Source organism: Mus musculus, chromosome 5 (assembly GCF_000001635.26).
Source record: "Mus musculus strain C57BL/6J chromosome 5, GRCm38.p6 C57BL/6J".
Taxonomy (NCBI): domain Eukaryota; kingdom Metazoa; phylum Chordata; class Mammalia; order Rodentia; family Muridae; genus Mus; species Mus musculus.
In genome coordinates, this window is record NC_000071.6 from 117556451 (window position 1) to 117584359 (window position 27909).

Consider the following 27909-nt stretch of genomic DNA (forward strand, 5'->3'; position numbering starts at 1 on the left):
AACTGGAATAGAATTTGGGATGAGAAAATGTCTCTGGTCCCGGTCAGTGTCATTTACATAACCTGTGAATGAATCTCTTGAAGACCTTTGAGGTTACATTCAAAACGGCTTAAAGCTGCCAATCGTACGTTTTTTTGTTGCCACAAACAAGAGAACGAGGATCCTCTCAGCCAGGAGTGGAGTGCCAGACAGTAAACATGGTAAATATTTTTGGCTGTGCCGGCGGAATGGGTTTGTATTGTCAAGGCTCAACAACTAAAGCAGCCTGACTACGGCAGGTGAGCAGATGGGCGGGCTGTGTTCCAATAGAACCATCTATAAAAACAGCTTCCAGCTGGCCTTGGCTATGGTCTGTCTTAAGCCATGCTGGGGAGGTGGTCTCTCTTCTGAGGGGTGGTGGAGGGGAGGGTGAGGTCAGATGAAGGGTGTTCCCGCAGCTGGGAACCTGGAGGCGGTCCCTCAGAGGCTGAAGCAAATAAAAGAGGCTCTTCTGATGAGAATTAGATAGGATGGTCACAATTTCATGAGAGCCACAGAGACTGAGGCCAGGAGATTATGAGGATACAGGGGAGAGTCCCAGGAAGGCTAGGTGTGAAATTGCCAGGTTGGAAAGTGGTGAGAGGTCTGGGGTCAGTTTCTAGACCTATAGCATTAGAAAAAAAATATTAAATTTAATTAAATTTAAATATAATTAGAATTACATTTAAATTAAGTATTGATATAATTATATCATTTCCCCCCTCCAACCCTCCCATGCATCCTTCCTCCTTATTCTGTCTTAAGTTCATGGCATCTATTTCTTTAAAATATATATTTATATCATTAAATTATAATTACATAATTATGTAAATCAAAATCAAATTATATGTCACATATTAAAATTTAAACCAAAATATATTTATATCACTAAGTTGTAATTATATAATTATATAAATTAACATTAAATTATATTTTATACATTAAAATTTAAATTAAAATATATTTATACCATTCAGTTATAATTATATATTTATATAAATTAAAATTAAATTATATGTTACCTATATTAAAATTAAAATAAAAATATATTTATATCATTTCCTCCCTCTAACCCTCCCATGCACCCTTCCTTCTTACTCTCTGCCTTAAGATCATGGTATCTAATTTTGAAAATATAATCATAAATATATAAATAGAGCCTGCTGAATCCATACAGCGTTACTTGTACAGATATGTTTTCAGAGCCGACCATTTGGTATTGGATAACCAATCGGTGTGCTCGTCCCTGGGGAAGACTATGTCTCCCGTTCTCAGCGTTCCTCAGTTGCTTGTAGTTCTTTGTCTAGAGCTGGGTCCCCACAAGACCTATGGCATTCTCTCTGCATGGTTGGGCTTATGTGAGAAGTGGCCCCTTTGTGTTCTGAGGGTTGGCCTATCTCCAGGAGAGCTTGACTCTAGACACATCTAATCTGACCCTCCCTCAAAGTCTTTCAGATGGACACAGTCATGGTCAATGGTGCTGGGGTTCTACATCAGGATGCAGGAGGCTTAAGTTTTGCCTATGATGGTCTTCTGTCTGTGTCAGTATTGAGGTCAGTTCTTCCTTAAGGGAACAGGTCCCTGGCCATCTTCAGGGGCCTCCCAGATTCACCTCTAGGTAATAATGGAGGAGAGGAGCGCTGTGGTCACTAAGTTCTAACAATAAGACTGGGGGTGGGGGCAGCCCCTACTTAGCATGTTCCAAGTAGTCTGGACTTCCTCCAGGAAGTAGCCTTGGGACCCTGGCTTTGACCCTGGGGAGGCTCAGCTCGCCTGAGTTGGTTGACCAAAGAGCTTGAAATATGTTCCTGCTTTTAAGTCTGAGGTTATGAGCCATTAGCAGATGATGGTATCAATTTAATGGGCTGTGACCAGCATTGGAAAGAAGAGATTGATGGACTTAGAGGAGAATATTTTGGGAAACATGGTGTGGTGAAGGAAGTTGCTCTGTGGGACTTGTTCACACCCATGAACACATACACATGTGTACACATATACAAATTAATGTGCACACATATACACACATGCACATATACATGTATGCACACATATGCACAAATATATATATATATACATACACAGATAAATACACACATGTATGTACACACATATGTACATATACACAAACACATATACACATATGACATACACATTGAACATATGCATATACACATATACATGCATGCACAAACACATATGCACATGTATGCACACACATAGACACACAAACACATATATACTAGCCTTAAATACACTTTTTCTGTTTTGTTTTCCCCATTGAGAACTCTTACTACTCTAGACAGCTTTGATTTTAGATTGATCTCTACAGGAAGTAGTTGAGAGGACATACATCTTCCCCTGTGTCTGACTCCGCCCTTCATCCCTGCTGGGCATACTCCCATGGGAACTTGGCAGCCTGTCGTCCACTTTATGTCTTCTTAATGGTGGTGAGGCAGAGCAATGGAGGTCACATAGGTCTTTCAGAAGACAACGGAAGCTTCCCGAACTGCTGAGTCCCGTGTCATTTCAAGTGTGTACCCTGGGAGGCTTTTGATCTCATCAAGACCACTTTGACTTTTTCATCCTTGGCACACGAGCAGTGTGTATCACGTGGTCTGGGTGGGTCTAAGTCCTGTCCCCTGGAAGTCTCTTTACAGAAGAGCAGTCAGAAAGCAAGAAAACAGGGCTGAGGATGTAACTCACTGGGTAGGGCCTTACTAACATGGATGAGGCTGTGGCTTCGTTCTGGGGACTGCATGGTATATATCGGATTGTAGTGACAGGTATCTGACACCCCAGCACTTGGGGTAGAGGCAGGAGGATCAGGAGTTCAATAAAAGCCATCCTAGGCTACATAGTGAATTTGAGGCCAGCCTGCAACATGGGAGATCTTGAAAAACTCAACACAACACAAGACTAACAAAACCACTAACAAAGAAACCCGACCAACCAATCAAACACAAAAAACCAAACCAAACCCAAATAAAACAAAAAAACAAACCAAATATACAAACAGAAAACAGTAAACAGAAGAGGTCTCTTTAGTCTGCTGGAGCCTTGCTGTGTGGTTGGCTGGGGAGTCTCAGCCTTTGTCACGCTCCCCTGTCTACATTCTCAGGAAGATATTGTTGCCTTCATCCTTCATATTCTCTCTCTCTCTCTCTCTCTCTCTCTCTCTCTCTCTCTCTCTCTTCCTCCCTCTTCCTTCCCTTCCCCTCCCTCCCTCCTTCCCTTCCCCTCCCTCCTTCCCTTCCCCTCCCTCCCTCCCTCCCTTCTTTCTTTCTTTCTTTCTTTCTTTCTTTCTTTCTTTCTTTCTTTCTTTCTTTCTTTCTTTCTCCTTCCTTCCTTCCTTCCTTCCTTCCTTCCTTCCTTTCTTTTCTTTCTTTCCTTCTTTCTTTTCTTCTCTCTTTCTATTTCTCTTTCTTCCTCTCTCTCTTTCTTTCTTCCTCTTTCTCTCTTTCTTCCCCTTCCTTCCTTCCTTCCTTCCTTCCTTCCTTCCTTCCTTCCCTCCTTCCTTCCTTCCTTCCCTCCTTCCTTCCTTCATTCTTTGCTCTATTTGGCATTCCCAAAGATACAGCAGTGTGAAAAGGAGGCTTTGTTCACCAAAAGGAATGTTGGGTACTGAGGAAGCCTCAAAGGTCTGGAAAGTGTATAAAAGAGGATAGGACATGTTGGTGCATATGTACATGTGCACATGTGTGTGTATATGTGCACACATGCACCACAGCATGTATGTGGAGGTTAGAAGACAGCTTTCTTTCTTTTGGCAGTCAGTCTTTCTTTCCACTACATGTATCTTGGGGATGGTGGTGAGCAACCCACTTTCAGGGTTGAGCTGTTGCTTCTGCACAACAAGATCTTGCTCTCTTGTCCTTGAAACAACTAAGGTGGAGAGGGATAGAGGAAGAAACCTCTACCCCTGCCTCTTATGCACTTACACAGACATAAATGAATACATACACACATATGAGCACACAGTGAACAAATACACACGCATGAAGACACACACATGAATACATAGACATGGGAGCACACACATAAACACACACGAACACAAACATAAACACATATATGAACACATATGAATACACACGCACATATGAGCACACAGTGAACACATACACACATGAAGACATACACATGAATACATAGACATGGGAGCACACACATGAACACAAACATGAATACATATATATGAGCACATATGAATACATACACACATGGACACATACATGAACACATACACATATGAGCACACAAACACACACATGAACACACACATGAACACACATATGAATACATAGACATAAGCACACACACGAACACATATACACATGAACACACACACATGAACACATATACATATGAGCACACCTGAAGACATACATGCTCTTAAACACACACATGAACACATACATGAACACACACATGAACACATACATACATGTGAACACATACGTGAACACACACACATAAACATCCACATGAACACATACATGAACACATACATGAGCACACACATATGCATACACACATATGAATTCTATTATAAGCTTTTGTTTCCAAATCCTTTTAAAAGATAACTTCAGCTATGATTTTAATTAGCTAATTCCCAGCTACACCCATATTTAGAAGCTATAGCTGCATAAAACACAAGCAAGGAAAGATAACAGCACCTCCACCTCTGGTCATTGGGAACCACAGTAACTACGGTTAATACTGTAATTGGCATCCTGTAGGCATCTATTTGCGTTTATAGTCATGTGACACCAGCTTTCCTTTCTCATGGCTGGAGCTGCTTCTCCCTTACCAGTATGACTCACTGTACTCATGCATGAATATGAATAGTCCACTCATGACCAAAATGTTTACTCTCCTCTCTCTCTCTCTCTCTCTCTCTCTCTCTCTCTCTCTTGCTCTCTCTCTCTCTTTCTCTCTCTCTCTCTGTCTCTCTCTCTGTATGTGTGCTTGTGTGTGTGTGTGTGCATGAGGCATATATATGTGTGTGTGGGGGTATGTGTGGTTCATGTGCACATGTATGTGTGTGCTCATGAACCCATGTGTGCACACAGAGGCCAGAAGAAGAGATTGGATGGCTTGCACTGTTAATCTTTGTCACATGCCCTTTGGTATGGGGTCTCTCATTCTGTCTGAGGTCAGCCCATGAGCCTTGGAGAGCTTCCTTGTCTCTCTCTGCTAGGGCATTGGATCACACGGCCACTCCTCCTTTTTGTGATGGGGGCTGGGGATTTGAACGCAGGTCTTCATGCTCGCTCAACAGCCATCTTAGCCACTGAATCATCTCTGCAGCCCTGTTTCTCCTAGAAGCCCTCTTGTCTCCCCCAAATCACATTCTAGAATATTCTTGATGCTTGCCTCAACTTTTAAACCTTGTGTTGTTTCTGTGGGGCCCGATGTCTCAAAGCCTTTACTGGCCCGAGAGGAGAGAACCAGGCTGCATAGGATCCAAAAATATCTATCTATTTTGCTTGTGTTTGAACCCTGAGCTCTTCTATCCAGCCAATTCTGATTTTATGCCGGGTCTGGGCTGTATCGTTTGTAGTTGGAAAGAGAACAGGCCTGGCTGAACAGATTCATTATGTAAATTTGATTTCAGGAGAGATCTTTTTGTCTATTTTAGAAAACTAATTATGTGCAAGTATTTAAAGTCATTGACACATACCTACAGATCATTGTGCTAATTATGACAAGGCAGGCTGATGTCAGAGGAAGGTACAGACGAGCAGTGAGCACACAGATAGCAGAGAAGCCATTAAACTGGAAAGAGCCCTCCCTTCCTGGTTCCATTTCCTTTCAAGTTTGCCCCAGAATGACCCAGGAGGTTCAGAGCCACTGCAGGTATTGCTTCTGTGGCCCCCAAAGCAGGGGGCAGTACAGAGTCAAGAGAACCATGTTAAACAGGTTCCAGACCTGTCCTGGTCTCCAGGGGATATTGGCTTTTGTGATGACTCCCAGGGACTCAGAGCTGTGGGTCCTTCCCACAGGTTTAAAATTCAACCTGAGTCGTCCTAGTCCCCACACATGGATCAGAGGCAGTCTACCCTAAGCAGGGCCGCCTGCTCACAGACACATAGCCTCCTTAGCGGTGGTCAGAGGACCCAGGAAGCAGCTCAGGGAGGGGCTAGCTCACTTTACTGGAGGCTTCTCTGGAAACTCTTGTCCTGTGGAGTTGCTGCTAAATTCCTGTTAAATTCCTATACTTCCCTCCCTCCCTCTCCTTCTTCTCCCTTTCTCCCTCCTCCCTGCTTCCCTCCCTCCTTCCCTCTTTCTCTGTCCTCCCTGCTTCCCTCCCCTCTCCTCCCTCCCTCCATCTTTTCCTCTCTCCCTTACTCCCTCCCTTCTTCCTTCCTCCCTTCTCCCTGCTTCCCTCTCTCCTGTCCTCCCTCCCTCCATATCTTCCTCTCTCCCTGCTTCTCTCCTGCCTTCCCTCCCTCCTTCCCTCCCTTCTCTCTACTTCCCTCCCTCCTGTCTTCTCTCCCTCCCTCCTTCCTCTCTCCTTCCCTCTCTCCCACCTTCCCTCCCTCCTTCCTTCCCATTTTCTTTCCCCTCTTTCCCCTCTTTCCATCTTCTCCTCTTTCTCTCCTATTTTCACCCCCAAAGTACTGGGGATCAAACCCATGGCCTCATTCATGGTGACAAATGAGGAAGCACAGAATTTCTTACTTCCAATCAATGGTGTCTTCCATAGAACCTCTGATAAAAATTTTATTTTAGGTTTGGAATATATATCCTATCCAGTTGCTTCTTACAAGTTTTTTTGTTTGTTTGTTTGTTTTTTGGTGTTTTACATATTGTTGTTCATTTCTCCCCCGCCCCCCAAAATCTTTTTGTTATTATTCCGCGTAAGGGAGTTCTGGATCCTGCTTCTTTCTCTTTCAGCATTATTAATTGCCCCTTTCTCAATCCCAGGCCCCAGACTCTACTTTGAAGAAATGAGACATTCAGGGATGAAATTAGTACCATCAGGTGAATCGATATGGAAATCAGATTCAGGTGAATCGATATGGAAATCAGATTTGGAAGTCGACAGAGACGCCTACAAGTCTTTGGCTGTCACCTTGGTCTCTGTCTGAAGAGGCACCTGCAGACCGGGCAGCCATGGGTGGAGCTGTGGATTTTCTGTGTTGATGCAATGATTCAGACCCAGGGACTTGGCCACGCTAGGCACCCATTCTAGCACAGCCCCCCTTCCTCATGTAGGTGTGGATTTCCACCCATGCTCCTTCAGTTTGGTTAGAAAACCTCCCTGCTTGATCTTGGAGATACAGGAAGTTAAGGCTGAGGTTGACGTCATGGAGAAGACGATGCCAGGTTCCAGCCGGCTGTGGCTTTTGTCCCTTCCATAGGAAGGATGTGCAGAGTGGCTGATGACACCCACCGGCCAGCAGTGCTGAGTCTTGTACCTAGAACAGGTGTGTGTGTGTATGTTTGTGTGTTTGTGTGTGTGTGTGTGATTGTAAGTCCAACCTAACAGGCACTGAGCACACAGTGTAAGTATAGACATGCCACATGATGTAGCTGACAGATTTTTACAGCCAGCAGGAGACCCAGTCGGTGGCACAAGTCGAATGTGTCCTGCATCCATGATGCTTTGATCTGAGGGGTTTCAGACTTTGAAATTTTCCGATTTCTCATATGCGCAGCGAGATCTCTCAGAGGACCCAAGTCTAAAAATGAAATCCTTTTGTGTCTTATTTGCCCCCTGTAAGGACACAGCTTGAAGGTAATTCTATACCTCATTTCTTTATTTTACTTTATTTGTATGACTGTGTGCCTGTGTGTAGGTGTAGGACAGATAACCTTGATGCGGCTCCTCAGGTATTGTCTGCCTTTTTTGAGGCAGGGTCTCTCACCAAGTCACAATCCCTGGTCAGTGAGGGCCAGGGTTCCACCTATAGCTGCCTCCCCTGCTATAAGCATGTGGCACCATGCCTGATGGTATTTCTTTCTTTATTATTATTATTATTTTTGAGTGTAGGTTCTGGGGATTGACCCTGGGTCCTCAAGCTTGTAAGGTGACCACTTTATGGCCTTAGCTGTCACCCCAGTCCTTTACACCATATGCCTATGAGACAAAGTTTGCATGCCCTGAAGGATCATACCCATGGTGTCATGGTGAATGCTCCAAGACTCTTGGATGTGGGACAATCCGACATCCTGGATGCTCGGTTGCTTGTAAAACCACATTGCATTGGGATAGAATTCCCACGCGTGAAATCAGCCCAAGGCTGGTTAAGGGAGCTGACACAGTGTGAGTAGCTGGGTTACCAGGGTCTGATGATATTGGCAGGAAAGAGGTCTGTGTGTTCAGTACTGGCTTCTGTCAAAGAGGAGTTTTATTGCTGGTTGATTGATGCCAGTACCCAGGGACCTAGATGGTGGAAGGAGAGAGCCAATACCCACAAGTTGTCCTCTGACATCCACATGCATGTAGGCTTTCCTCCATGAAAGAAAGAAAGAAAGAAAGAAAGAAAGAAAGAAAGAAAGAAAGAAAGAAAGAAAGAAAGAAAGAAAGGAAGAAAGGAAGGAAGAAAGAAAGGAAGAGCAGAAGAGTGGGCAAGAACGGTCCTTAAACTATTTAGGTGTATTTAGTGATGGGTGTGTTGGTGCCTGCCTATAATTTTGGCATTCAGAACCCTGAGGCAGAAGGATTGTCCTAAGCTGGAGGTCGACCTGTGCTATATTGTGAGTTCAAGGACAGCCTGAGCTACAAAGTGAAACTGTCTCAAAACACCAAAGCCAGGGCTGCGGATATGGATCAGTGGTACCAACACTCTCTGCAGAGGCGTGGGGGCCTGAGTTCTGAGCCCTGTGCCCACAGAAAAGGTGGGGTCTGGCTGCTGCACCTGGTATCCAAGTGCTATGTGAGACAGGCAGATGGCTAGGGCTTGATGGCTTCCAGCCTAGCCCCAGATTAAGAGAGAGACCTGTATCAAAGGAGTTAAGGCTGAGAGTGATGTAACAGGACACTTACCATCCTGGGTATCAGTACTTATCAACACACACGCAAACACACACAGACACACTCATGCTCTTACACACACACACATACTCACATATACTCACACACATGCTGACACACACTCACACACAGATACACACTCACACACATGCTCACACATTCACACACTCCCACAGATTCACACTCACGCTCACAGACACACTCACACACATGCACATACACTCACACACACAGACACATATTTACACACACACTTTCACACACAGGCATACACACACACACACACTCGTGCTCACACACCCACACTCATACACACTCAGACACACGCACAGACACACATATCTACAGATACACAGTCACACATGCATATACATTCATATACACTCACACACATTCACATATAAACTCACACAGACATATGTTTGCACACACTTTCACACACAGGCACACACACACTCATGCTCACACACTCACACTCATACACGCAATCAAGCACACTCAAACACACATATACAGATACACAGTCACTCACACACATACTCTCTCTCTCTCTCTCTCTCTCACTCTCTCTCTCTCTTCCACACACACACACACACACACACACACACTCACACACACACACACATGCACACGCACACACACACACACACACACACACACACACGTTTCTACCCAGTCTTAGCTGACACTTGAGGTACCCTGTGTGATAATGGCGCTGGGACTGTCTTATGGAGAAGCCCTTTCCCCCCAGATCACCCCCACACTAATCCTATGGGCTCTGCTGCTCACGTGGACCCAGAGCTGATGAACACCCCTGGAGCAAGGGGTTCGTGTGCTTGAGGATGAGTCTCGGGACTGAAGTTCTGAGATACAGAGGCTCAGCGGTGTACAACAAAGTGTTGCTGCCCTGGAGGGCTTCATTTGTTGGTAGGATTTATGGCTTCCTTTTATCTTGCTCTGTGGTAATCGGTTGAGTTTTTCTCCTTTCTCTGCTCAGCCAGCAGTGCCTGCCTTCTGGGAGGAAATGTCACTTGCTTGCCAAATTAAAAGCCAGGAATCTGTTCACTGTAGGCTGGGAGAGAGTCTCTGCTCCGTATCTGGTTCTCCGACCTATTTAATAGGCTCTGAAACGAACCTTTTAGTATAATAGATGGGGGCATCAGAATTCCTTCCAAGGCCAGCTTTCCCCTCGTGCCTGGCTCCCAGATGGCACAATGTATCACAGAGGGCAGCTGCCTGAGGCTTTGATTTAAGATGGTGGGTAACAGATAGTAGGGTAGGGTGGAATGGTTACATTGAGGCAGATGAGACCATGGCTGGGGACAGCTAGCATCCTCAAAGTATATGCAGAAATTGGAGGCCGTGGAGGTGGAGCCACCCCGGGTCAAGGGTGTGGCCTCAGCTGCCAGACACAGGCAGCCACATAACAGTGAAGATCAACCTCATGAAGGGGACATGGGTGTGTGTATTGGATGAGAGGACAATCAATTCTGGGTCTGTCCTAGGATGGGATCAGGACCACCACATCCCAGACAGAAGCTGGAGTACTTGTCTTGTTGCTGTGGCAAGGTATCTGACACGGGCAGCTTAAGGAAAGGGAGTTGCTTTGGTTCGCAGTTTGAAAGCCCACAGTTCATTGCTATGGCATTGCCATAGCAGCGGGGGTGTGATGCAGCTGGCCTCCACCTAGGAAGCAGAGAGGGATGAATGCAGCTCAGCTCACAGACTCCCATGGTACTACGTTGATGGACTGAGCAAACTACAAGATAGCTGGAGAGATGGTTCAGTGGTTAAGAGCACTGACTGCTCTTCCAGAGGTCCTGAGTTCAAATCCCAGCAACCACCTGGTGGTTCACACCCATCCGTAGTGGGATCTGATGTCCTCTTCTGGTGTGTCAGAAGACAACTACAGTGTACTCCTATACATAAAATAAATATATCTAAAAAAAAAAGATGGCACCACTCACATTTAAAACTGGTCAGCAGGGTGCCTCACAGGTGACTCTAGGTCCTGTCAAAGTGAGAGTGTCACAGAAGGCTGTCTGCTTGGGACTCTCTCACACATACATGTACACGTGGCATGTTTCAGAGTGCCTGGGTGATGCCATGCCCCAGAAAGGCTTCTCTGGTGAGCACCTGAGCCCTGTTTCCCAGGTGCTGACAACGGAGCCTAGAATTAGCCAGTCTCCTGAGAAAGTTGCCAGCAATGCGGGTTAGTTCAGTTTTATTTAATGCTGTCGTTGGGTTGTCCAGTATTAAGACAGTTGTTTGTTTTCTCACTCTTCCTGTCTGCCTGTATGTCTTCTGACTGTCTCTATCTATCTGTCTGTCTGTCTGTCTATCTATCTACCTACCTACCTACCTACCTACCTACCTACCTACCTACCTACCTATGTATCACTATATATGTACACACACATGTATATGTTAACATATATGTATATGCTTGGCCTCCTAGAAGGGTTCTCTGTAAGGAGGGCTATCACCTGTCATGCATGACCTGTGAGTTGTCAGAGGTCCCTGTAAGAGTCCAGGGAATACAGATTAAAAAAAAACAACAACTCCACAAACTTTGTTTTTAATATGTTGTTGTTGTTGTGTGTGTGACAGGGTAGGCAGAGATCATGTTTTGTTGTGTGTGTATGTGTGTGTATGTTTGTGCATGTGTGTGTGACAGGGTAGGCAGAGATCATGTGTTGTTGTTATTGGTGTGTGTGTATGAGTGTGTGCATGTGTGTGCTCGTGTGTGTGACAGGGTAGGCAGAGGTCATTATCAGGTGACCTCCCCTTTGCTTGCTATCTCACTTTTGGAGACAGGGTGTCCCACTGAACTGGCTACACTGATTGACCAGCGAGTTCCCGGGAACTGATCTGCTGTCTGCTTTCGTTCCTTCACCCATCTCTGGGCTGCATCTGGATGCTACCACCTGGCTGCTTACCTGGGCGCTGGTGCTCACTCATGTTTGCACACTCTGCTGAGCCATCTTCTTGGTGACCTAAACTCTTTCTTTAAGAGGATCGTGACCTAGAAGAGACAGAGAAATCATCAGGCATAATTCAGTGGAGAAAGACTGGTAGGGGAAACAAATCTAGACGATACTCATTTAAGACTGGTTTGTTTTTTTTTTTTTCTTTTTCCTTTGAGCCAGTAACAGCTTCCCAGAGAACTGTCCTCTAACACAGGGGCCTGCAGACAGTTCTGTAAGGAGCTAGGGGGTAAAGGTATCAGGCTTTCTGCATCTCTCTGGTCTCCACTGGGGTCATTCTAACTCTGCTAGTTGAGAAGAAAAGCAACCATGGACAGTATGCAAATGATGGCTATGGGCACATTCCAATAAAGTTTTATTTATAAGAACAAGGGGTGGGCCAGATTGGCCCTTTGACTTGAAGTTTGTCTATGCCTAATCTGAGAGGAGAGGGGTTCAGGTAAAGAAAGGAGGGCATACCCAGGCAGGAGAGTGGGAGGTGCTAGTGCCTGGAACTAGGGTCACTTTGGAAAGTGACTAGTGTGTGTGTGTGTGTGTGTGTGTGTGTGTGTGTGTGTGAGAGAGAGAGAGAGAGAGAGAGAGAGAGAGACAGAGACAGAGAGAGATAGAGAGAGACAGAGAGAGACAGAGACAGAAAGGAGGGAGGGAAGGAGAGAGAGAAACAGAGAGAATCAGAGAGAGAGAGAGAGAGAGAGAGAGAGAGATGGCCAGAGGGTTAAGTAAGATCCCAGGTTTACTCTGAGTCACTCAGTAGGGAACTTTCTAGAAGGGCTCTCTGTGAGGAGGGCCATCACTTGTCATGCATGCTTTTAGCTGTACTACATTTTGACCTCCAGACTTTGGTCTAGCTACTCAGAATGCTTTCCTTCCTCTTTGTCATTAATTAATTCTTGCAGGTGTGCCCCGAGCTTCCCAGAACACCACACACACAGCAGTGTGGTTCTGGTGGCAAGGCTGAGCGGAAGCCAATGGGAGGCATGGCCATCTGCTTCTGGTGGCTGCTGACCGAGAACAGAGCCACAGACCCTCTTCCAGTACCAGACACCTCCAAGGGCCAGGTGACAGCTCCTGATGGGTGGCTTAGGCCTGTGCCATTTAAACCCAATGTGGCCGGAAACTTTCTGGTTGTTCATAATGAGCCCTGTCCCACCCCCACTCCTGTTCCCTGTAGGCTGGAGGTATTCATTAACTCAAATTAATAGAGGAAGATGTAAACCCGTTAACAACCCTCTGGACCTCCAGACAGGCCCTGCTCCATCATGATTCTGGGAAGCTTTTCTTAAGGGACCAGCCAATCAATGGATTTCAGGAGGCAGATGCGTAGCTGTCCTTTCTAGACCCAGTGTTGTCTTTGGGATCATCTTTTGGACATCAGGAAGGCGGCCTCTGTGAGTGGCCATGGTTCCCCTTTCAGGAGGCCAACCCCACAACTTTCTGCCTGTATATTCTAATATCAGAGACCAGACAGTTGATATCAGAAGTAGCCAGTGTTTACAGCTCCGTGTGTTCTAGCATTGCCCTGCATCAGTCCACAAGGCAGGTTTGTCAGCATCTCTTTTTAAGAGATGGTTCTTGCCTCCTTGCCCAGAAAGGTACCAGAGGATCAAACCTTTCGACACAGCTTGGAGTCTATAGATGAAGGCTCAGGAAGTATTTAATGGATGAATGAATGAATGAATGAATGAATGATTTCCCCAGGTTCGCAGCATAGAACAACTAAGAAAACCAGCTTCATGTTGAGATCTTATTCCTCAGCTCCCTCAAGGCAGGGTCATCCCTGACAGAGCACACTTCCGTTTCTTCTAGCCTTGATCCTGCAGGGTAGGGTAATGTGAGAGCCAGTGGTTGAAAACATCCGTCACTGTTCACTTTAAGTTTAATGTCTGTGGCTGTGACACTCTAACACAGAGCATCGTAAGGGAGGAAAAGGTTTATTCAGCTTACAATGCCAGGTCCCAAGTCATCGTTGGAAGCAAGTCAAAATGGGAACTCAGGCATCCAGTCACATCCCATCTGCAGTCAAGAGCAGAGAGAAAGGAACCCACCCATGCTGCCTGCTTCCTTAAATGGTTCAGGATTACCGGCCTAGGGAATGGCGTTGCCCACAGTGGGCCGGGATGGATCCACCCATCTCAATGGACAGTTAAGACATTCCCTCACAGACATGCCCACAGTCCAACATGATCTCAACAATTCTCTAGTTAAGGTTTTCTTCTCAGGGCATGCTGGTTTCTGACCAGTTGTTTTGCTTGTTTTTTTTTTTTCTTTTGTTTTGTTTTGTTTTGTTTTGTTTTCGGTTTTCTTTGCAGTCGGGAGTGAGAACACTTCTACACTGTTGTTGTAGGCAACCTCTGTTCTAATGCATCCAAAGATGCATCTCCCTATAGCTGCCATAACAAACGTGCGGGTTAAGAGGAGCTCGCATGAGTCTATTCTCGCAAAGGCTACAATGCCATTGGTACCGGGCTGTGGGTGTCAGAAAGGCTGTAGAGTATATTTGCTGTTGCTAAAAATGATGCCATGCTTATGACTTATTTTGGTATTTGAGAAACCTTTCTGTGCTCATTAAAGAACCCCGCTCCCCAGCAACAATTTGAAGTGGAGCTGCTAGTTGCATGGTGCTAAAGGAAAGCAGCCTGTCCCAGTTCCTAATACACATGCGCGGTCCCAGCTGGCGTACCCATTCCTAATACGCATGCGCCATCTCCAGTTTTTCTGTGAGCCTGCACCAAGAGCTGGGTGAGGTTGAGTTCATGGTGGTCTACGCTGCACACTTGCTATAGTTGCTTGCCACGGCTGGTCCATGAGGTAGAGGCCACCTGAAGACCTAAGGTTGCCACCGCCCTGCAAGGCTCCTCTGAGTCTGTCACCCCCAGCTCAGGTCCCAGCTAGAAGCATCATACAAAATGTGAGCTGAGTCTAGACTGAGAGAGCCAAGGGTCTCCAAAGCCGTTATCCTCGCTTGGCGGATCTCGCAGGATGCTCATGCCAGAGCACTGTTCCGATTTAGTCTCAGCTGCCCACTTAAGTTTTCGTGATTCTTCCTAATATGCGAAGAATCTTGGGGCTTGGCGAGCCGCAGGGGCCTCTCGGAAGTTAATGTCCCGTTCCAGGTTGTGATGGACTGCAGCTGGGGTATCTGCCTGGGGGCCAATTTACTATGAGCAGCCTGGCAAATTTGGCCTCCAGTGAAGAATTTGAGAGTTTACTTAATCATAGCAAGCTCAATGTATTAAAGTGGCAAGACTTGCCAGAGGTGGGGCCTCGTGGCATCACCTTTGCTTTTGCATCCTTCCCATAGTCACTCTGTTGCTGCATTTTCTGCCTCATTCCTACAGGAGAGGGACACATGTACCCATTGGCTCCTCTCTTCAACTTCTGTATTTACAGTTTTGAAAACTGAGCTCCCGTTTTTATACAAAACCCAACCAAACACACCATAGGGCTGGCGGCCTGGTGAGCTGGCTCAGTCAGTAAAGGTGATTGATTGCCTCTAAACCTGAGGAGCCAACTTTGATTCTTGGGAGACTCATATGGTAGAAGGAGAGAACTAACTCTCACAGGTTATCCTCTGACCCCCTGCACAATAGAGGCTACAGTAGGATTTGGGGTAACTCCCTTTACCACTCTCTGGATCCCTCTGTCTCCTCCCCAATGCTGGAGTTCCAGGCACAGTCTGTGTATGTGAGGGCTGAAGATTTGAACTCAGGTCTCTAAGCTTATATAGCAGGCACCCTTACCCACTGAGCCATCTCCCTGGCCCTAGGTTGAGTGAGTTTTGATAACTTATGTTCCCTGGTACCCATAACCACAGACAAGATAAGGAGCATGTCTTACTCACTCTAGAAAGTTCTTTCATGCCCGTCTCCCACCATCATACCCACTGAAAAGCAACAACAGTTCTGATTCCTATCTTACAAATTAGATTTCTTCCGGGATTCCCTGTCAATGGAGGCATGAAATATGCTCACTTTGCTGTCTCACTTCTTTTGGGAGACACCTTTCCCTCAGATGCTGCCACTGGGACTCACCTCTGTGTGGCGCAGGGTCTCTCTGTCATGTGTGAGCAATTGGCAGTTCATTGCTGTGCAACAGTAATTTACCAGTTCTCCGCGTGTCTGTCATTTCCCCGGTTCCATACAATGGAGCACTGGCAGACAGCGCGGTTTGTTGACTTACAGACCCGAGGTTAGAAACCGCCAAATCAAAGTGTTCACTGAGCCATGAGCCCCCGGAAGCTTCTAGACCGATTCCTTTCTTGTCTCTTTGTGATCGCTGCGGTTGCAGGCGATCCTTGGCTTTTGGCACAGAGCCATAGTGTTGAAAGTCAGCGTCTCTCTTCATGAATTTAGCAGGCTCCTCTATCATGAAGGCACCAGCTGAAAGATCAGGCTGTCTCTAATCCAGCTTGACTTTATTTTAACATGTCCCCCATCTACAAAGGCCTCAACTTGTTAACTAAGGTCACACTAATGGGGACTGGGGGTTAGAATGCCATTGTGTGTATGTGTGTGTAACTGCCAGGCATCCTTCTATGAATTTAAGCCACTCCCCAAGACCCAAGTGTGTGTGAAACATATGAGTGTGTGTGTGTGTGTATATATATATATATATACATATATGTATGATTATATGTCTGCATGTACATATATGTGCATACTTGCCCCAGTACACCTGTGGATGGCAGAACAGGGGACATCTTGTGAGAATCAGTTCCCTCCCTCTGCCATGTAGATCCCAGACATGGAGCTGAGGTCCTCAGGCTGGGTGGCTGTGCCCACTGAACCGTCTCACTGGCTCATATCCTTCTGTCAGAATGTGAATCACCCACGCATCCTTTTGTCTCTTTTTAATTGGGATGTTTACATTGTAGTTACTGGGTTGTGTGTCCTATGTCAGAGATATGGACATTCTCTACTCCCCCCCCCTACCCCCAGTCATTAGCTTTCTTTCCTCTAATTAATTGTCTCTCAAAGAGATGAAGTTTGCATCTCGATGGAGTCTGGGTTATAAATTCCTTTTCTCTCATCATACATGGCGCCTTCCGTTTCTTAAGAAGCCAGCCAAGCCCAACCTTGTCAATGCAGTCTCCATTTTCTTCTCGATGCTTTGTAGTTTTAGTGTCTGAGATGGGCTTATGACCAAGCTCACATTAATCTTTGCATACAGTAAGTCAAGGCGTGGAGGCTCACAAGCCCACAAGCTCATGAACGCACCACTGGGTCATCTAGAATCTTCGTCAAGTGTGAATTGGCTATAGGCATGTGGACATCTTGCAGTAGTCTGATTTTTCTGTGTGCCGGTCCATCTGTACGTAGGTCTGCGTACATGACTGGCAAAGCTACTCTGCCCCTCTCTACCTTCCCATCTTTCCATCCACCACCTCTCTCCCTCTTCTCTCCCTCCCTGGGGTGAGTATAGGCTCATCTCGTAATCCTACATTCCTTTCTGTTGCTGTGATAAAGCATTCTGTTCAAAAACAGCTCTGGGGAGGAAGAGTTTATTTGACTTATACTTCTGTGTCTCGGTGTGTCATTAAGGTTAATCTGGGCATGAACTAAAGCAGGGGCCATAGAGGGATGCTGCTTACTGGCTTGCTCCCCATAGCTTGCTCAACCTGCTTTCTTCTTATAGAACCCAGGATCACCAGCCCAGAGATGGTCCTGCCCACAGTGGGTGGGACCTTCCCACATCAATCATCCATCCAGAAGTTACCCTGCAGGCTTGCCTACAGGCCGGTCTGATAGAGTCAGTTCTTTAAGTGAGTTTTGACTTCTTCCCAGATAGGCCTAGAGTTGTGTCAAGTTGACAACCAACCAGCACACTCCTTAATGACAGTGCTCACACAACCTTAGCAGTTTGTCAAAGCCAGGGCGTGGGCATCGTGTGCATGCTGTCACCACAGGGCAGACGTTTTCAGATTTCAGTGATTAGAATATTTCTCCATGCATTGTCTTAAAAGAACCAAACTCGAACAGTTTATTACTTAAAAGAGGACATGAGCTGTTAAAGAAAGCTTTGGGTGGGGGGAGGGAGAAAGGGAGGGAGGGAGAGAGGGAGGGAGGGAGGGAGGGAGAGAGAGAGAGAGAGAGAGAGAGAGAGAGAGAGAGAGAGAGAGAGAGAGAGGGAGAGAGAGAGAGCGAGCAAGCTGGGATGGAATCCCGCCTCTCTGTTGGACTGAATGATTTCTTCTTCGCTCTTATTTTTAAGAGTATAGAATTACATTTATTTATGTATTTATTTACTTATTTATGCATAGTGTTGGGGTATGGGTATGTTTGCCACAGAATGTACGTGGGCCAGAGGACAACTTTTAGGAGCTGGTTCTCTCCTCCTACTGTGTGGGTCCTGGGCATGGCCTTGAACTCCAGTTGTTAGGCTGGGTGGCAAGCCTCCTTTCCCCACAGAGCCATCTCTCTCTCTCTCTCTCTCTCCAAGAATATCCTGGCTGAGTTAGGCCATCAGTCTCATACCCCCCTCTTGCCTGTGACTCTAGCGACAAGACTCCTAGTCTTTCTACAGTCTACAGGAAAAGGTCGTGTTTCTTCTTGGCTAATGAGTGACTCATCGAGCCAGCACTGACGGCTCGCCAACAGCCATCCCTCAGAGGGAACAGAGCCTACCCTTCTCTCTGCTGATGCCTCCCATCCATTCTTGGCATGCTCCTGAGCATCTGGCTGGTGATGCCTATCACGTCTCTGCCTTGCAGACCACCTGTCTGTTTGACATGGCTCACGAGAGCATCCAGTAGGCAGGAGTTGGTGTGGTGGGGGTAGTAAGTATGTTTACTGCTCTGGTTCTAGAGAGATGTGTGTTATAAGCTTTCAGCAACACAGCCAGCCCAGAGCCTCCTAGCTTTTCAAGACCAAATGAAATGACATTGTTCAGGGTATCATGATTCACAGCCGATCCGGTTTCTACACTTGCATGGAAGATGGGTGATGTCGTAATACCTCTAACATCCCAGTTTCCAAGGTGACTACTTATTTCTCCTGGTTAGCTCCAGCTGCCAACTTGACCCAGCCCAGAATTATCTGAGCGAATCTCATTTGAGGAATTGCCTCCATCAAGTGGCCTCTGGGCACGTCTGTAGGGGCATTTTCTTGATTCTTGCTTGATGTGGGAGCCCACTGTGGGTGGTGCCATCCCTAGGCAGGTCGTCCTGGGCTGTATAAGAAGGCTAGCTAGCTGTCAGTCCAGGATGAGCCAGTAAGTAGCTCAAGATCCTTACTTCAAGAATCCTCCTGCCTTGGAGTTCCTGACTTGACTTTTGTCAGGGATGGAGTGTGACCCGGGAATGTACAGTGAATGAACCTTGTTTCCTCCAAAAACTGCTTTCAGTCATGAAGCTTATCACAGCAACAGAAAGCCAACACAGGCAGGTTTGGTAGACTTGAGACTCTAGTCTCACCCACCAAATGCATCATGCTATATATCTTGGAATGAAATAGATATGAAAGGAAGTCTGAGTTCCTTACATAGTCATATTTGGGTTTTTTTCTACAAGTCCTCGTCCAACAGTGTGGGTACACCATAAGGAACGCTGTTTTTCACAAGCTCAAAGAACCTTATTGGGCTTCAGTAACTCTTGTCTTGAGACAGGGCCTCATGATGTAGCTCAGGGTAGCTCCTCCTACCATAGTCCTCCTGGGGGAGAGTCTGTGGAGGGTGCTGACGTGCCTGCTTCCCACGAATGGTTTCTTTCTTTCTTTCTTTGGGTTGTCTTTCTTGTTTGTTTTGAGGCAGAGTCTCTCTATGCAGCCCTGGCTGGCCAGGAACTCACAGTATAGACCAGGCTAGCCTATTTCTCAGAGAGGACTTGTGGGTACTGGGATGATAGCTGTGGTACCATGTCTGGCTGCTGTTTCTCAACTGGCCTTTATTGTGAAACACTTTGAGATGCATAAAATGTTATAGCACAGAGTTTCCTACGTTCCTTTCAGCTAGTCATCCCCGGCTCAGCACTGCCCAGGAAGGCTTCTACCTTATTGTAACACTGTCAAAGCCAGGATATTGACATGTGCAGCATATTGATACAGGCCCAGGTTTTATTGGGATTTCAATAAAATTTTACATGTTACATGCATTAACATTTTTATTGAAGGTGACACGCATCATTAAGGAAAGCTTAGGTGGGGGGAAAGATCTGGATTCAAATCCCAGGCTTGCCACTTATTGGGTGGCCTGTGAATAACTCACTTGACCTTTGTGGCCCCCCAGTCTCTTCATCTGTAGAGATAATATTTGGCCCACGGGGCTATTGTGAGACTTTATTTATTTACTTAATTATGTGTATGAAGGGCTGTATATAAACCTGGCATGTTGTATGAGCAAACTCAAGAGAACAACCAAAGGCATTGTTCCTCAGGTGCCATCTACAGATTTTTTTTTGAGGCAGGCTGGACCTTGCCATGTAGGGCCAACAATCTCCCAGGGCCCTCCTGTCTCCATCCTCTGTGCTGAGATCACAGATGGCCACGCTTTGCCAGGCTTTGTACATGGATTCTTGAGGTTGAATTTAGACCTCGAGCTTTTTCAACATTGAGCCCTCTCCCCAGCCCCCTTCCACAAGACCCCAATAACATATGGAGGCATCCATCGCTTGGCAATGCAGTGATAGGCCTGTTGTAACAGCTACACTTGTTCAAGCCTCAACATGGGGAAGCTGATGCGATGACGAATGTCCTCTTCCTACTGAAGGGCAGGTCAGATGGATTCTCCCCTGTGTGTTGGTCACATGGACCTCTGCCAGGCTTCCTGGTGCTGCTGGGGGTTTGTCCTGGTTCTTCTTTTGGGCTGACTTCTGTACACACAGCAAGCATGGCTTTCTTCTGCTGTCTGCATGCTCATCCTGCTCACCATTAGGGCTACCATCTTCGCAGCCCATCATAGAGGTAGCCCATTCCTGGCCACTCCACAGATGGCCTTGGCCTCTTTGCTGGTAGAATTTTGAATACATACATCTCCCACCATCTTTACATCCCATGCTTTTGCTTCTGGAACTTGAGACACTGCTCCACACTCTTTAAGAGAACAAGGCCTGGGATAGAGGGAGAAACCCCCAATTCCACAGACTCCCCACTTCTGTGTTCTCTGAGTGCATTCAGGCACTGTTTGTCTACCAGATCCTACTGGTGGCAACATCTAGAACTTTGCTGTCCAATACAGTTGCTGGCAGCTGCGAGGTGGTCATTAGTTTACAATTAAACTAACTCAGATTAACCCTGAGTACGCCTTTGATCACACAATGCACTGGCCAAATTTCCTACAGTGACTCCCACATTGAACAGCCCTGGCACACAGCATCCTCCATCACTGCAGGAAGTTTTGGAGTGTTTCTGGTCCAGATGGTGCCTGTGTTTATCTCTCCTGAGAATTCTCCCATCCATGGTGGGTAGTGATGCTGTGGTTTGGCCATACTCCAGTAGGTGCCTACTTAGGAAACCGAGTATCTGTTGCCCTGGATAGCGGGCATCTCTGGGGATAGGTGCATGCTCATTTTGTTAATCTGGGGGCCCTCAGAAGGTTAACGTGACCATATATAAATATCTGATTTTTAGTATTTAAAAAGATTAATGTGGGGTTCTAGAAAAGGGCTTTGTCAGTCAAGAAGGGAAGATGGCTATGAACAGATGTGCCAGGGACAAAGCACCCATAGTTTTCAAGATGGTTTTACAAAGGCAACTGAGCCCCCAAGATTACAACAGCTATGGGTCTGGGGACCTTTGTGGTGTTTGGAACATTTAAGCAATGACGCTCCTTCCTCCTTGGAAGAGGACTAGATTGCAATACTGACCCTGGCAGGCCTTGCTTGAGTGGGTGTGATCTGTCCATGATACCACTCCAAGACAGTGCTTCTTACAGCTTGCTGGGATCTGAAGGAAAATGAGGAAGGAGAGGGTTTACGTCTTCATCTTCCTCTTCCTCCCCAGACAGAGTCTCATGCATCCTGGGCCTTGAACTAGCTATGCAGAGGATGACCTTGAACTCTCATCCTCTTTGCCTTTACCCCTGAGCGCGGGGATTTTGGGCATGCTCCACCACACCAGTTTTATACAGTGCTGGGGACCCAATCCAGGGGTTCGTATATGCTCAGCAAGCATTCTACCTCCAACTCAGGCTCCACCAATTAAGGTCTTTCTAGAAGATTCCAAACAAGTTGCTCCCTTTTGCCACAGCAGAGTGACTAAGACAGTGGTTCTCAATCTTCCTAAGGCTGCAACCCTTTAATAATGAGCTGACCTCCCCCAACCATAAAATTATTTTTATTGCTACTTCATAACTGTAATTTTGCTACTGTTAGTGAATCGTAATGTAAATATTTTTTGGAGACATGGATTTGCCAGATGGGTGGTGACCCACCGGTTGAGAACCACTTAACTAAAGGGTGGAGAGGGTCAAAGTAGCAGTTGCCAGGGAGTTCCTTTCATATGGATAGGGACACTAGGCATGGGAAAAGGCAACAGGTTCTAACATTGGTCTCAGGAAGCTCCAGGACATCTGGTCAACCTGGTTTGGCATTCTCATTCTATAAGGCCAAGCTAGAAGCTTTGAGAAGACTTTTTTTTTTTTCACCTCTGGCTGGTTTTGCTTAAACAATCAATGCATCTGTGTGTGTCAGTCCCTGGAATCCCTAATGCCTCTTGAGGGCAGGCAGGAGAGTCTACTGGGCAAGGAGGATATGCCTGCTGTGTGAAGATAGTGGGAGCTGGCATTTAGGTTCAGAGAAATGGGTCATATTAGAGAATGCTGAGGAATGGCGTACATTGGAGTGACCCAAGCCCACTCTACCTTGTAGTGAGGATGCTGGAATTTTGGTTTCTCTGAAAAAAAAAATCACAGAAATATTTCAAATTTTACTATTTTGGTTTTAATCCCAGGTGTGGGATATAGGGCTGCTTTGTAGCAGCTGACTATGATTTGCCTCGAGCTCTAACAGAGGCGTGGTTTTGCTAGCTGCAGAGAGTTTCTGTGATTTCAAATTCTGGGAAAAATTTTCAGAGGGTATATAAATGCCAGAGCCCTGATAGGGGGTGGATAGTTGTTGGGTGTCTAAGGGTACTGGATGCAGTTTGCTAGTAGTCGTGCTCAAAGAGGAAACAAGAAGAAAGAAATTAGATTTAAGGCTCTCTGTGCTCTCTGTGCTTCTTTCTCTCCTATCTCGTGATAGCGCATGAAACCAGGGGGAATAAAAGGTTAGAAAAAGAGGAACCCACAAAGTAGCAAAGACCAGCTACAGTACCTCTCTGGTTGACTAATGGCATATCAGGGTGGAACTGTGATCCAGTTGATCAAGAGAAGTTATAAATGTCTATATTTTCCCAAGTATGAATTTTCTGTATATACAAAAGTTTTCCCACTAATCCAGATTATAACCTTGCATGATCCAGACTCAGTTTCCCTACAATCCTGATGTTAACCTGCAGGCTGTGAGTCTTGCAAAACAAATAGAGAACTTTCCAACCTTTTCGGGCTGTGTTACCCCCACGACCCCTAAAGTCTAGCCGAACAGAAAGATTACTGGGTCAGCCCTTGGGCATCCAGTTGGGAAATTTCAAGTTCCTTTTTGTAGGGAGATGGTGACCCTATATTATGCCATTTGACAATCTCAATACCCTATTTCAAAAGCCCACAGCCTATTTTGCTTTCTGTTGCTGTGATAAAACACTACAGCCCAGAACAATTTAGCGAAGGAAAAGGTTTATTTGACCAACGCTTCCGGGACTCAGTCTATTCCGGAGTGGTGCTAGAGCAGGGACCCAAGCAGGAGCTTGAAGCAGAACCTGTGGAGGATGCTGGTTGCTAGGTTACTGCAGGCTTATGCTGGGGGGGGGCAGGGAGGAGGGGGGGCTTTTCTTACACATTCCAGGCTCACCTGCCTCAGGATGTTGCCGCACAGTGGTCCCCAGTCTTCCCACATCAAAATTCACCATCAAGAAACTCCACCTCTACCCCACCTCACCCCACCCCATTTCCCACAGTCCCTCAGTGGAGTCCCTCAGTGGAGGCTTTCCTCTCAGGTGTTTCTATCAAGCTGATGATTGATGCTAACTAGGAAAGCACAGAAGGGGTGAGATACATAAAGAAGCCACATTGATGGACAGATCCAGGAACTAATTTTGAATTATCCCACCTGGAGGGACTCACCTGAGCCTGAGCTTTGCTAAGCAGTCTTGATCCTTTTCTCCATAGCAGCCATTGGGGTTTGGTAGAAGTGACTCCCCGAGAAGGTGCCTTTCCCATAATCCTCTGCATCGATGTTAGAAGAGACTGTCTGCATTTAATCCATAACCTAGTTAGTGAGCCTTTCATCAGCGCCCCCCCCCCCAAGCACCTCTAGACACCACACCATTAATCTGTGTGGAGTTAGTATTTTAATGAAAGTCGGAAAAAGCAAATTCCTTTTCAAAAGCCCTTGTCATTGACCCTTTTTCTTGATGGAACCACAGGTTACTCGTGCTTCTCCCACAGAGTGCATTGGCTGGCTTTAATGACTGTGACGTTCTCTTGAATGGTGGCTTCAGGTCAGTTGGATCTAGGTGCTTAAACGAAATCTGAGAAGCTCAGTCTATGTGGTCTCTCTCTCTTTTTTCTCCAAGTCTGCTTCTGGAGTGGTTCTAAGCTTCTGCTCTTAGTGGGAAGGGAAACTGCTTTCTCAAAGGTTTTCGTGATGGTCCCGATGCTGACTAAGTTATCTTTATCCCTGGACACAACTTTGAAACCATCACGGTATTCAGGGGATGATAGAAGTTTGCTGGGCCAGATGTTCATATGTCTGCCTGCTCCACGAGGTAGCATGTGGGTGGGCTTTAGGTAGATGAAGCTGACTTATGTCATATTAATAATAATAATATTTATTTACATACTGATGTCAGCTTCCTCTCCATCCTCTCCTCCCAGTTCCTCCCTTTACCCCCCCACTCCCCACCTACATCTTAATAGTAAATAAGACATCAGTTTTTGATCAGCTTATATTATGTAAGGGCTACCTTGAGGTTCAGTGGAAGTTGCCACAGTGACCCTGTTTGCTTTGGTACCATCTTCAGGGTCACTAGGAGTCTAACAGGAGAGTGAGTCACACAACAGCCCAGGTGGCCCTAAAGAATCTGGGAATGAATGTGCCTTGCTTCAACTCTAGCTTTGAAAGTGGCAGTTCGCTGCCAGTGCTGACTTCAGGAGTTAGGCAGCGAGGAGCAGAGACAGGGATAGCTGAAGGATGCTGGGTGGTACATCCAGGAGCCAGAGAGGGAAGGGAAAACCCACACGGGTCCTGGGAGAATAAGAATAGCAGATTTTAAGAGCTCTGCCATTAGCTGAGAAGGAAACTAGACCTGGTTTGTTTCTTACTGCACCTCACCGCTGCTTGGTATTGGTTGTCACTTAGGTCTCTTCCCAGACTAAGCAATCTGATTTAGAACTAGCTTTTGAGTCTTCTGCCCATTGCCACGGAACCCTCATCAATGTTTAACCCAGCTATGGCCCTGGGTCAACTTCAGATGTCCCACAAACAAAATTCTCCTCTTTACCTCTGAAAGAACAGAAGGCCCAAAGCCAGAAATGTTAGCAAATGATCTGCACCCTGTGGAGGTTGGTCCTCAGCCCTAGTCCCAAGCCTCCTTCAGAGAGTCTACACCAGGCCCACCACAGAGGCGAGAGAATTTTTGGGTGAGTCTATGCGTCCAGATATTACTGTCAGTGCAAAGAGACTCTGTAGCAAAGTTGGAAAGATTTATTCAGATTGAAAGACAACTGAGAAGCTCCGGTTTATAATGGAGATCAGAATGAAGAGATATGTGTGACATTCAGATATATCTGTGCCTGCTTCCTGCATCAATGTGGGGTCCTTCTGAGGGCGCAAGAGTAGGGCAAAGGGCAGAGTTCATTCAGGCCTCAGTCTTCCATGATCCTTTATTGCCATGACGCCCACAGCAGGCATGAGAACTACTCCTTACTGTTACGCTGAAATCTGCATGTGTGGTCCATGGTATCTTTCTCTTTTTTAGTTTTTATGGTGCCTTGTGTGTGTGTGTGTGTGTGTGTGTGTGTGTGTGTGAATCTCTTCCAAACATGCTCCTAGCAGTCTAGAAGGAATGTGTGCAGGCTGAATGCACATGGATGATGTCTATTCCCTCTGTTTCAACTTGACGCAATGAGCCGGTGAGTCTCAAGTATTCTGTGTGCATTAGAAGCCTCAAGGGTGAGATGAACTACGTTAACTCCAAAGACTGTAAATAGAATTTGGAGTAGTTTGGTTAGAAGATAGTAATTTGAGGGCATTATTGCTATTTGAGTTTATAGTAATCAATACATAGAATGTGTGTGTGTGTGTGTGTGTGTGAGAGAGAGAGAGAGAGAGAGAGAGAGAGAGAGAGAGAGAGAGAGAGAGAGAAAGAGAAAAAGCTGTAATTGGTATGGGCTTCTCCCCAAGCCGTTTGCCCTTCTGTTATCTCCTTTAGCTACGTCGCTGCCTTGTGAAGTTGGCAGGTTAGAAATACTCACATTAACTTGTTGCTCAGAGAAACAGAGCCTCCTTGAGGTTAATTGACTGCACCAAAGTCAAAGAGTTAATTAGGAGAAAGTCAGGGGTGGGTTCCATGAAGCAGACAGGAGGCGATCACACTTGTTACTCGGAACCTCTCACAATCACTCTAGAGACCTGCAAAGGAACCATTGGGATTAGTTTTAATTCTTTATTTTAACTCACTGAGTCAGTGACCAGATATTGTGACAACATGTAGTCACAATCACCTGCTACTCCAGCTTCAGGGGCTCTGAGATGCTCTTCTGGCTTCCAGGGGCACTTGTGCATATGTACACACACACACACATAAACACACACACATATATAAACACATAATACACACACATACTTACATATATACACATATACATACATATACTCATATAAACATACACACACACATACATACATACATAGAAATATACATGCATATGCACACACATATATACACATACATACACACACATATATATACACACATACATACACACATATACACACATACACACACACACACACACACACACACACAGAGCATGTTGTAAAAACTACATCTTGTCTGAGCATCACTACACTGAAGAGGTTCACCAGCTCACCTGACTACCAGACACCATATTGGATGGCACAGTCTAAGGTGTCCATACCAGGGGCCACATATCTGCCAGAGCTAAATTTCCTGGTTCCACTTCATCCTTTCCTTTCAGTAACTATTTCTTAAGTGTCGACTATGTGTCGTGTGCTGAAGCTTTGGTGCAAATTTTAGAAGGTTGGATTTTTGCATGGGAAGTACACAAAATTTACATTGTCACAAGTGAGAGCAATTTTGGTGTCACGTTGTGCTGTGGAGGACCTCCTAGGTTGAGATGGATGACAGTAGAGAGGCTCAGGCTGACCTGTGAGCTGAGGCTCAAACACAGAAACAGTCATGTGTGTAACAGGCATGGAAGAAGATGCTCAGGGATAGAGAACATACGTGCAAAGGCCCTGGGGCAGGGCAGTGCTCCCATGACACTTGTATTGAAAGGGACTTGGTTGCCTTGGTATCCTGAATACTGATGCACAGAAGGTTGGCATGCATGCACGCATGGATTGCTGGGTGGGTGGATGGGTTGATTTGATGAGTGTGTGGAAGGACAGGCAGACAAATGGATGAAAGAGAGGAAGGAGAGATGGTGTCTTAGTTTACTTCCTACTGCTGTGGTGAGCACCAAAAATGCCAAGAGAAACTTGGGGAGGAAAGGATTTGTTAGAGTCCACCATGAAGGGAAGATAAGGCAGGAACTGAAGCAGAGGCCATGGAAGGGTGCTGATTATTGGCTTGCTCAGCCTGCTTTCTGCTGCTGCTGCTGCTGCTGCTGCTGCTGCTGCTGCTGCTGCTGCTGCTGCTGCTGCTGCTGCTT

The 27909-nt window shown here is 46.2% G+C and overlaps 1 protein-coding gene across 3 annotated transcripts in view; it reads left to right on the top strand.

The window, feature by feature from the left end:
• Ksr2 (kinase suppressor of ras 2) overlaps nucleotides 1-27909 on the top strand; it is a 353995-nt gene that overhangs the window by 142449 nt on the left and 183637 nt on the right. Inside the window, exon 1 of one of the 3 annotated variants that reach the window (XM_006530394.4) lies at nucleotides 24851-25653. The exons of the other annotated variants lie outside the window; for them this stretch is intronic. Within the exon in view, the coding sequence (XP_006530457.1) occupies nucleotides 25556-25653 (98 nt within the window). The 5' untranslated portion in view covers nucleotides 24851-25555. Of the gene's footprint in view, nucleotides 1-24850; nucleotides 25654-27909 lie in introns of those variants that run through there. 3 annotated transcript variants of the gene reach the window in all.